Raw genomic sequence first — 12,301 nt, forward strand, 5'->3', positions numbered from 1 at the left:
AATAACTGGGAATATAAGGGGACAGATCTTAAGCCATCCACAGATTCAGGGCAGATTGATATTCTCATCAGATTCAGGGCAGCTTTGGTGTCTGACGGATGTGTGTTATGTCTTTTTCAGTGAGAGTGAGTCACTCCATTGCTCTACCATATGAAATAGGTGATTCAGCTATAATAGTTGTCTGGGAAGTGCAGTCCTGACTGACTGACTAACAGAGCAATGACTGCTCAAGCAAAACTCCACATTTAGTCTAGAATTCACGTATGTCCGGGATTAAAACCATAGAAAATGTTTTTTTATTCGGAGATCTGGTGCAGCACCCAGGTAGGCTCTTTTTGACAAGTTACTCATTCAGACCAGTAACATACAATACATCAGTCCAGACATAGCCAAGGAAACAATTTAATTACAGTTCACCTATGCTTTTTTGCCACCTTCTGCACAGAAACCTTGCGCATAAAACCAAAAAAAGGGGGTAGGGTGGGAGGTCAGTCAACCAAACTGGTAGGCCCTGTTGCCACAGTTGCTGTGTAAGCTTGGTTTCAGAAAGGGAGAGAGAGAGAGAGAGAGAGAGAGAGATGAGAGGTGTTTCTCTCATGCGCTGATGCTTGTGAGGCATTGAGTGCTAATGGCTGTCTGGTCGGGCTCTAAGTGGTGAGTTTGGAGTAGCTGGGTGGAGAGAAGCGTCTGCGGAGGTATTTGAGGACATAGAGGGGCAGACAGCTGACCAGGGTGATGACAGTCACCTTCCATACGAAAGACAGGGTAGTGATGAAGTAGACATCTGTGAACACAGACAAAAGCAGGAAAACACATGACACAATCTGTCAGACAGAAACAGAAAAGAGACAGAATTTAGAGGAATGCAGTCTCAGGGAGAAAGAAAAATTATTGCTGTTTGTGGATGTTCATTTGAGAGACTTAATCTTAAAGTGGTCATTTAATCAGTGGTTGTTTTTGAGCTGAACTTAGTATGTCAGGGTCTGAACCAGTTTCTGAGGCAGGTTTTAAGATGTTTTAGAAGCTTTCAGTTCTCACAGTGGTAGAGAATACATCTGAGAAAAAAGGGTTCAGGGTTCATAAACTCTCTGGCGAGAGTTAGGCTGGAATGCCGAATGACCAGACCTGACATGCTACTCCAGCAAAAAGTCTGTATGTGTATATTAGTGTGTGTTTGTTCGTGCGTATGTGTGTGTGTGTGTGTGAAGCTGATGGAAATTCACGTCACACTGAGAAGCAGTCAGGCTTTCCCAGTCCTAACTCTTTATTTAGAGTGGTGAGGTGCCACAGACCGCCGCGACTGGACATGACTCTGAGCGTTTCGAAGCAGAATGCCTCATAGACGCTGCTGAATGGTCACTGTTGTTCCTCTGCTCTTAACGTGAGGTCAGAGCAGCTCCAGGCGCTGCATCATCGATCCATCATCTCCGCTAGGTGTCTGTTCTCAGGAGACGCATCAGCAAATCTTTATCCGCGCAAGGCGCACAGAGGTAAACATGGAAACTGGCTAATGCTAACATCTGATGCTTCAGAGAAACGGCCACAGGCACACAAAAGCAGTGGAAAAAATACCTTGAAAATGTTAAAGCCAAGGAAACCAGCAGGATTATACATGCTAAACAAGCGCTAGACTTGACAAACAGGACCAGCTACAGAACAGAAGCCATCAGGGCTGAAACTGCTCTGAAACTACACTGTCTCACAGAAAAGACAACACAGCCAAAACAATACAAACATGGAGCTTTTTACCATTACCTGAAGATTTGAACACTGATGTTATTAACAGTTGCTCCTTATACATAGTGGCACATTTCTGATGACTGAGGATGCTACCTGTGTGTAAGATAAACTCACCACTCTGTTCACACTGCCTGACCACGTTCTTGCCAAATATCTTATTCATTGTAAACCCCACATTCTACAGTGAGGATGTCCTAAATTCTTAAAAAGCACTTTGAATAATACAGACCAGGTTGAACCAGAAGGAAAATACTTGTAGTTGATATTCTTTCATGTTGTGAGAGTTCTGCAGTTGGCCACTGGGCTAAAAACCGCCTACATTAATCTCTGGGTGTCATACACATACAGTCACAGTCATCTGCAGGTTAACCAATCCACTTCCCCTCTCCCTATTTGGCCTAAGCAAGACTACTGGGTATGGTAGTCGTTCTTGCTCGTAGCTGTACTTGTGAATCCAATCGCACTCAACACTAAAATAAGAGCTTACAACTGGTGGTTCAAGCTGTGCTTTAAACACGGTCAGAGGGTCTGACTTTGTGAAAAATGAAGCTAAATAATACACATGGAATTCATTGGCATGTGTCTATTGGCTGTAATGTCATGTCAGACACCCAACATTCTTTAGGTGAAATGGGAAATTCCAAAAATATTATCATTTATTAATTGCCAATCCGGATTTCTCGGGTCATTTCTGTCAGCCAGAGTCCTGCAACTCTCCGATGCAGGACGGTGCTGGTCCAGTTACAATGACAAACAAAAAGACCTTGGGCAGAACTGTGCCACCGCGGACAGGAAATGAGCACGCAGCTGTGGTATTTCCTCTATGATAACACATAAACACACACACATCGCCATGGCTGTACACTCTGCCTGTGTGCCGCTGGTGACCAGTCCTTGCCTCCGACAGTGGTAAATCCACTCGCAAAGAGCAGGCCACAGGGACCCCGGCGGTATGCTGAGGCAGGGGAACAGGGCCTAGAACCCTGCTATGCTGACAAAGGGAATGCCCTATATTTCCAGTCAATCTATCATCAGGGACAGTGGGACTGGACTGTAGGAATCTAAATGCATTCTTTCATAAAGCTGCATTCAGATGCTCTGACGTCAGCATTCAGGGTGATGGCCAGGCGACGTGGCTTTATGCAAAGGCAGTGAGACCTTGACACATTGGCCTGTCGTAAAACTGACATAAACATGTCAAATACCAGCAATGGCAAAAACACTGCACAAGTGACAACTCTGGATACCCAAAGGCATTTTAACATAATTATCAAGCAAAATATCAGGGTGACAATGAAAAAGGTTCTGCAGTGTGTGCGCGTGCATGTTTTCGTGCGTGTATGTGTGTGCGTGAGTATACACACTTACCAATAAACTCGTGCAGGAAAACGAGCGAGGCGATGTAGCAGGCGAGACTGAGCAGCTCGGCCACGATCATGAGCCAGTGCCAGGTTTGAATGGTCAGGGCAACCATGAGGAGCTCCGTCAGGATGAGGGAGGTGAAGGAGATGGCAACAATGTGCACAAACTCTGACTCAAACAGCAACAGGGCTCCGTACATGATGATGCTGCCTGTAGGATAAAACACACACACACACACACAGACACACACAGACACACACACACACAGACACAGACACATACACGTCACATATCACAAACATCATGTCACAAATCTGGCTTGGTCAACCACCATAAATGAACTCCTACTGTATTCTTTCAAATCCCCGGATTAGAGCAGAGGTGCCCAAATCCAGTCCTGGAGGGCCAAAGCCCTCCTGCTTTTCTTTGACACCAACTACACATGGTCTTTCACTGGCTGAAGAGCACACTCACATGTTTTTCAGCTAAAAATCAACCTCTAATTGGGAGGTGAGAACAAAAAGCAGCAGGCTTTTGGCCATCCAGGACTGGACTTGGCACCCCTGGATTAGAGTCATCTCTACCTCAGAACTAAACATGAATTTGCACCGTGAGATTTTGTACAAAAACACTCCTTCAGTTCACACCTGTTCACATCTGAAGTTTACTGAGTCAGAATTGCAGCTCAGGTCTATTTTGTGGTCACAGATCCACAGTATATTTGATTGTTAGCGGCCAGTATGTCAACTTACAGCCCTTTATCTCAAGAAACAACTAGCCAAAATGAATGAAGGCTGAGTGACTCTGATTGTAATCAGCTTATCACTCAGTGCCTTTGTGCAGAAGATTCAGTTACATATAGCAGGGGTGCAGTTGCTAAAACCAACACTTAACCTGTTTCAAAATAAAGGGACATTTGTTTGCAAGATGGAGATATTTTTCTCTCTCAGGAAGAGGAAGAGCACACTTTTCCATGTTGTTTTACCCTTTTTCTCACAACTTCCTCTCTCTAAGTGTTACTGTGACCTTAGAGATGGGACATCAAAAACACTTCCTGTGATTGAAATAATGGAATTGATACCAGACATGAGAGAGATGAACTCTCATAAGCTTTATGTGCACAGTACTGGACAACATACAAACAGTATATCACGCCAGCCTTTCAGAGAAATAAGAATGTACCACGCTGGCTTATGACAGAGATAAGAATGTGTCATACTGACATATGAGAGAGATAAGAATGTGTCATACTGACATATGAGAGAGATAAGAATACACCACACTGACTTATGACACAGATAAGAATACACCACACTGACTTATGACACAGATAAGAATACACCACACTGACTTATGACACAGATAAGAATATACCACACTGACTTATGACACAGATAAGAATACACCACACTGACTTATGACAAAGATAAGAATACACCACATTGACTTATGACAGAAATAAGACTTTTTTTCCATAAACAAAGGTTTCCCCTTTAGAAACAACACAGATAATCTTACTCTGGAACCTATAATAGACATCAAATGACAGAGAGAGAGAGAGAGAGAGAGAGAGAGAGTGCTTGAGGACTAAATAGTATGGACAGTGTCTTATAAAAGCACTGGGGGTGTAGGTCTGAATGCTTGTGGCAATGCTTAAAAGAACACAAAAAGCATTAGTCGAAAAACCACTCTAAGTTATTTACATTTTTTTTTTACCCACAGACACAAATAAACAGTTTGAGCAACCAGGAGAAGCGCACACGCGCGCACACACACACACACACACACACACACACACACACACACACACACACACTAACAAATGTGGGTTTTGATTGGGTAAGACAACATTCACCACAAAACGTAGTGGATTCTTCAACATTGTCTCTTAGTTGCTCTTGTTTTATTTTGTGTTCCAGCAGTCTCTGCCCTGGCCTCTATTTCACAGCGTTTGGTTTCTGACAATCTGTCCAGACAGGCAGAGTGCTGTGCTGTTCACATCACACTGAGTTATGCCAGGCAAGATGAAAAACAAAAACAGTTTCCTCTGGTGGAAGCAGTAGACTGAGGCCAACCTTGAGAAGTATACAACACAGTTGCCATAGAATGCACTTACCTTGGTAGATGCTTATCAACACCCATATGAGAAATGTTTTAAAGGAGAGAGGCCGGCCCTGCAAATCAGAAATGAACTAATTAGGGTTTGAAGTGCAAATCCTGGACTCATCTGAAACAGAGGACAAAGGAGTGAGAACGTGTCGATTTAACAGAAAAACAGAATCTTTGAATGACATACTAAGTCAGTGCTGAAAAAGCCCAGAATACCTTCAGCAGATCCTTGTATAGTTCAGGGTACAGCATGGCAACCTCTGATTTGACATCTTTATCCAAAACCAGGGAAAAGACAGGAAACATGGTGTAGATAGTGGAATAGCTACAAGAGAAAACAAGTCCCTTCAGCACTCCTGGCTCTTCGTGCTTCACTGGATCACTAATGTTTACATATAGGGAACTGGCAGGAAAACTGACTATTTAAAAACAGTTACCCTTTTCAGTTTTCTAAGATCAGTCAGTATTGGTTTCACATGCTGGACACGGACACACACATACATACACACACACACACACACACACACTCACACACACTCACACACACTCAGTGTGTACGCCTACATGTCTCTTAAAGCCTGTCTTGGCTTGTTCTGTGGTCACCAATAGCAAATGTCACTCCATCTGAACAATGACTCAGATTTTCTATTTAAAACATCCAATGGGAAAAGTCATCAGCTAGACTCAGGGCAACGAAAGCCTGTCAAACTTCAACGTCGTCAAGGAAACGGAGCAATCCATTTTGTCGCTTACAATACAAAACACAAGAAATCAATGTAGCTCTCTGGTTTCATCTCTTACAATGGATGCTTTCATGTCCCTGGAGCTCTGTGGACTCAGCAGTGTTCCAGTACAGGCTGAGTTTTCAGTGAGAGCGGCCTTCAGCAGAAATCAAATGTCAAAACTGAGTCTAACGCATAGCTAACATGCCACTGAGACTAGAGCAAGTGCTACTAAGTCTGGACAGCAACTCACCCAATGATGAGGAAACCTTGATACAGAGGAACCGAAGCAAAGTAGAACACAGAAGAGAACACAGCCTGGAGAGGGAGAGATGCACCGGGTTTAATGTTTTTTACCAACTGCTTTCACTATGTTCATATATATTAGTTAACAGATTTAAATTTGTTACATTTCTGCAGTTATTCAGCTAATCTATACAATTTCTATAAATGTTGATATCTTAGTCAGTTTAGGGCAGGATGTGCCCAAAATATCTATATAAGATGATCTACAATTCATTCATTTCTGTCTTTACATGCTGCCACAGGATAAAATAACACACAAACCAAAAATCTCAGAGCTGTGCAGATGTTACACACACACACACACACACACACACACACACACACACACACACACACACACACACACTTTGTGCATTTGTATGTTTATATGTGTAGGTTTTCATGATGCTAATGCTCTTGACTCACGTTCTTCGTCAAACATTTACCCATTTACCAGACGTAACTAATAAACTTCAATTTGCCCTACTGCCCAGTAAACTCAAATCATTACAGCGTGCAACTGGAGCTGAGAGACTAGAGCTTATTTCACATGTTGTATTAGCCATGTGACTGCCTGGCACACAAGCAAGTCCCCATGCAACACCACTTAGCTCTAATAAGTTCACTCACAGCTCTGTTTGGATCAGGACTGAGAGGGTGAGAATAAATGCCCATTTTTGAGGCGTCTGATTTGTAGCCATGCACATTTCCTGGCTTTGACACACAAAACAAGTGAAAGCACATTGTTCACAACCACGTAAGCCCAACTGGATCATGTGAAACAAAAGTGCTTACAGCCATGTACCTGTCCTTTAGATTTAACACCCGTGTACTCGGCCTCAAATCTCATTGTGATGGACCCAAGTTACACCGATTTTTGGAAATTTTGGAAACATTTTTTAAAACTGAAAACCGAACAAATGAATTCTCTAAAAAAATCTTTAAAAGTAGCCGAAGTCATCTTTTCAGTTTGTCTTTTAATTGGTATTCTATGATTCCTACAAGTACAAGATGTAAGTGTTTCATTAATGTCTCTTTCACACCTAGATTTTTTCATTGTATGTCTGTGTGATTCATTCTTTATTTATACATGGCATCAATATATGTTTTCCTTTTGCTATTTTGTGAAGCACATTTGAGCTGCTACTTCTGAAATGTGATACAGAAAGAAAGGTCATCATCATTATTATTATTATTATTATTATTATTATTATTATTATTATTATTATTATTATTATTATTATTATTGTTATACCATTGGACTCAGACATAGAAGTAGCCCCAGGTCTCTTGTTGGGGGTTAGTGATTCATATACAAACATAACAGCGAAAGCCTTAATGTGTTCGGGGATCCGGTATGAGTATCACCATGGTAGAGAGGGGCATTGTGTCTATATTTAACAGTGTAAATTTGGAGCGGTGTATTTGGAGAGAGCTGTGGTTGTGGTGAGTTAAATCTGATCCATATGGGGCTTGCTGAATCACAACAGTGACTCATACAGTGACCACACACTGCTGAGTCAATATGGTCCCATCACAAACACCCTACACACACTAGGCTATACGCCGTCCCATTCAAAACTTCCTCTGCACACTGACCAAATGGCCAGCAAAAGACACACACACCCCGCACACTCTCACAAACACACCTCTGTACACACACAAAACACAAACCAACCTCACCACACATACAAACACACGTCTGTAGATGCACACATCCCATACACACACACACACACTGCACAGTGTACCTGCATAGTGCTGATACACAGACTCCTGTGAATGACGAACTGGCTGAGGGCGGCAGATCTCTTGTAGCTGTTTCGACCGTGGACCATGAGGAGTCGTCCCAGGTGTTTAAACTGGGTCACAGAGAAATCAGCAGCCAGAGAGGCCTGCTTCCCTTCCTGCTCAACACAGAGGGGACCAAAAAAAAAAGAAGAAAATAAACACCAACATGCTCCTACAGACTCGTTTCACTTCAGAACTTCAGAGAAGAAAAGCGGCTGTAATGAGGTCATTAGGGACTGTGGTGAGAAGGAGAGGCGTTTTTGAAGCGGCTGAGGGAACGCGTGATGGCCGGCAGGAGGACAGACTCAGAGGGAAAACCACAGACTCGTCCCCATTCACAACAATTCAATCAAAGCTTAACCTCTATTAGTCATGCCTGAGTCATGTCTCCAGCTCCACAGACTTAACTAGGTCAAATACACAGTCTCAGAATATCAGGCAATATAATTGGCTTATTTAGCGCAGGTGAAGTTTCTATATTTTGTGTGTAATATGTGTGTGTATGCACACACAGACAGATAACTTAACTCTTCTGGATAAACACCACATGTAAGGTTCTTTCTACACTTTCTACACATGTCTTGTGTTCACTTCAGCAGCTCAGGACAGGTACGCCAATAGAAGGGATTCTGGGTTTTGTGAGAGTGGGTGGTTCAAGCAGCTTTTTAAGTTTCTTGTTCTCTAAGCAACATTTTTAAAGATTCCAACCATTCAAACACATGCATCCCAGAGCAATGGCTTTCCCATGATGTAACACAGTTCACATTTACAGACACTATCATTCTCAACACAACACTTCCTCCACTGTCAAGTGATCCTCTGATCAGACTCAAAACTAAAGGAATCATCTGGGTACAAGTCTGAGTAAACAGGGCTCTTTAACACGTCTGGGCTGGGCTGTTCAGAGCAGATGGACGGAAGGATCCAGACACAGGGTGACACGGAGAGTGCCAGCCCTGGGATAGGGGGATGAGGTGGCTCTTACTTTGCCCTCCACTCCCACGCCACAGTCAGCTTCCTGGATCATGCTGACATCATTTCCTCCATCCCCTGAGAGAGACAGAGAGGGAGAGAGAGAGAGAGGGAGAGAGAGAGGGAGAGAGAGAGAGTGAGGGAGGGAGAGGAATGAAATTGTGCCCTTGACAGCTGAAAGAGGCTGCGTAGCTGAGCTTAATATATAAAAAGAAAAGCCAATCTATAAATCATTTATGACTTTATCACCAATGATTAATTATCAGCTAAGACAATGAAGGCTATGTCCACAGTCATTCACTGCTCCTGAGTTTGGACTCAAAGCCTTTCAGGACTCTTTGGGCGCAGGTTCATCCTACACAAGGCAGCATTCACCATGCTCTTTGTTTGGTTTAAAAAATATATATATATTTAATGATGATTTGCAGATGTGTGGGACCTTCCCGGCTGCGTGGAGCTCTTACCCACGGCGCAAGTGAGTTTGCCTGTGCGCTCCTTCAGGAGACGGACGATCTGGGCTTTCTGCGTGGGGGCACAGCGACAGCAGACCACAGCCGGACACTGACACGCTAGCTCCATGAACTCGTACTCATAGAACTTCAGACACACCTGCACAAGCACAGTCACATGATCTCTCAACGCTATTGACAACACGGGGAAGGGTTCACCACTTCATTATGACAATATAAAATAAAGTGTTTCACTACCAGGAAATAATCTAAACACTCCTGTAATGCTGAATAATCTCACTGTTTGTTGGCTGGTTTGTTTTACTGTTAAACTACAAACAAACTAATAATTCAATATGTGGTTAAATTTAGCCACTTTCAGACACTGCAACCTTAAATTTATCTAGACTCCACCAAGAGGAGCTGTATGTGAGAAAACAAATGTCTGAATCAGTTGGATCAGACATTAAACGGTCTTTACTCTACCAGCTCCCTAGTACAAAGTCCATTGTATGTTCGATTGAGTCTATGCGTGAATAGAGCGGATAATTGTCTGGAGAATGCACAGTGAGCAAGTGGGTGTATTAGTAGTATTAGTAGCTATAATCAGTCTAGGACTAGGCAATCTCATTTTAACTAATTTCCCGACATGATCAGGATAGTAAAATATGGATCCTATGTCTGTGTTTGCGCATCTCTTCTCACACTCTTTCCAGCCAGTCATTCTTGTTGTGATGATGAATTCTCTCGAGCACAAATGTCGTTAAATTAACCATTAATCAAATCCTCTTTACAAATCAGAAATTTTAGGTGTCTTATATTGAATGCAGTAACTTACGGGCCAGTGCTATATTTACCCAGTGCAATGCAGTTATCATTATAATATTACAAGTTAAATGAGTTCGTCAAATGAGCGCCTGCTCATTTGAAGAGGGTTTGCAGTAGTTATAGCTTACTGCTGCATCCATGTGGATAAAAGTAAAGAAAATGAGTGCTGAACAGGAAAATGAGGACAAAGGAGAGGCAGTTTGTTTTTAAACTATGTGGCTAGATTTGTAGGCGGTGTCAAAAAGTCATTCATCTCAATAAATACGTTTACACATTTACGCCTATTTGTTCTATTGGTTATGACTCGCGTATGATAATTTCCCTCAAAATACGAACATTCTGGTACGACACTTTAACATTCCCCATCTGGCATAGCTGCCCCTTGCTCAAACCAAACGGAGTATTTCGAGTAGGTGAGAATGTGTCCGACACGGACAGTCTCCTGTTGTGTGCTACATGTGTGAAAGGGCAACTTCGGACAATGTCCGAACCTAATTCTGCGGACATAATCCGTAGTTCACATGTGAACATTGCTTGTGTGGTTACACTCTTCAAATATTTTATAATAACAAATCAACAATAAACTATAGAAAAAGTGATGATTTACATAACATTAAATCAGTTAGTAACCTATTTAGAATTGTACATGTTTCATTAAGGCAAAAGAGATTGACTAATTGATGTCAGAGCGAGAGTTTGAACATATGAGCAGGTCTCTGAAGTCAGTAAACATGGGGGTGACTACGGTTGCTGCTGTGGAGCACCCACTGACTCTCTGACTGCTGCAGCTGTGTTGTGGTAGAGACGATTACCTCTAGTGAGTCTCCTGATATCACCAGGGCGCAATCATGTTTCCTCCTGAACGCGTTCAGCTCCAGGTGGGCCTCACCTCTCGTGGTCACCTGCATGCAGTGTTAGACAGCTCTCCGTCAGTGCATATCTCAGCCACACACGCATGCACAGGTCTACGCACACACACACAAACACACACACACATTCACGCACTCGCAAACGCACACGCACACACACACACACACACACGCATGCACACACACATGCTCACACTGATAATTATCTTCCCTAAGTGAACAGTGGTCTAAGCCACAGAGAGAGAGTAGACCAAACAGTACTGCTTACTTCAGCAGCTGTTGGTTGGTTGTGTTTTAAAGCTCACATTGGCCTGGCCTAATTGTGTTTAACCGTTGAGAGCTGAGGCGGTGGCTGTCTGCATGAGAAACTAGGGCAGTTTTCAAGCAGGAAACACAGCATGAAGGTAGAATATCTTGAGAATTTGATTAGATTACCTGGTACAGATAATACAGCAGCAGAAACAAAGACAAACTTTCTAGTCCTGGAGGATAAAAGAAAGTTACCTCTCAATATGACCTGGACAGCACGGTCATGGCGGCACTGACTCTACTGAAACCATCTCATTTCATCTCTATTCACGGTCATACGGCATTCACTGAATACCACATGACTATGCAATGTCATGTGGTTTTCATCAATTTCAGTGACATTCATAGTTTTTTTCATAAATGTAGGTTTGAGGCAATGCCACGCAGAAGGTGAAAGAATGATGTGAAATCATTAACACTCAGAAAAAGCCCTGGTTATAGTTTGGTTATAGGATAATACTGACAACATGAAAACAAACACAGTTGAATCAGGTCCTGTCAAACATCAATCTGTCCTATAACCATCGCCTGGAAGGATGTTGCAACTGTTGAATGTGCAATAATGGAGCCATCAATCTATCACTCTCCAAAACACTAAGACATAATTTCAAGTGTCGCTCACATCCACAAGGAAGTTTACATAGAAAAAAATTTCAATTAGACCATTCTCACTCTGGGTGTGTATCTCTCTGTATGTGTGTGTGTGTGTGTGTGTGTGTGTGTGTTGTGCATGCGCAGTGGGAGGGACACTTTTCTTAAGTTATGCCAGCCATTGTTGTACTTTTCCAGGAACTGCTGTGTGGCCGTACGTAGGTTTTAACCTTCCTCTGTCTTCACTGTCCCTCAGGGCTTATAGCCAGCCAGG

At 42.8% G+C, this 12,301-nt stretch overlaps 1 protein-coding gene across 1 annotated transcript in view; it reads right to left on the minus strand.

Annotated features, from left to right (window-relative positions):
* Nucleotides 1–643: 643 nt before the first annotated feature.
* atp9a (ATPase phospholipid transporting 9A) overlaps nt 644–12,301 on the minus strand; it is a 37,720-nt gene continuing 26,062 nt past the window's right edge. The window contains exons 20-28 of the mRNA XM_030768640.1: nt 11,071–11,160; nt 9,446–9,590; nt 8,995–9,059; nt 7,970–8,125; nt 6,187–6,251; nt 5,428–5,536; nt 5,219–5,276; nt 3,109–3,312; nt 644–784 (exon numbers count right to left, since the gene is read on the minus strand). Of these exons, the coding sequence (XP_030624500.1) occupies nt 648–784; nt 3,109–3,312; nt 5,219–5,276; nt 5,428–5,536; nt 6,187–6,251; nt 7,970–8,125; nt 8,995–9,059; nt 9,446–9,590; nt 11,071–11,160 (1,029 nt within the window). The 3' untranslated portion in view covers nt 644–647. The remainder of the gene's footprint in view (nt 785–3,108; nt 3,313–5,218; nt 5,277–5,427; nt 5,537–6,186; nt 6,252–7,969; nt 8,126–8,994; nt 9,060–9,445; nt 9,591–11,070; nt 11,161–12,301) is intronic.

The sequence above is a fragment of the Chanos chanos genome, chromosome 3 (genome assembly GCF_902362185.1).
Source record: "Chanos chanos chromosome 3, fChaCha1.1, whole genome shotgun sequence".
Taxonomy (NCBI): domain Eukaryota; kingdom Metazoa; phylum Chordata; class Actinopteri; order Gonorynchiformes; family Chanidae; genus Chanos; species Chanos chanos.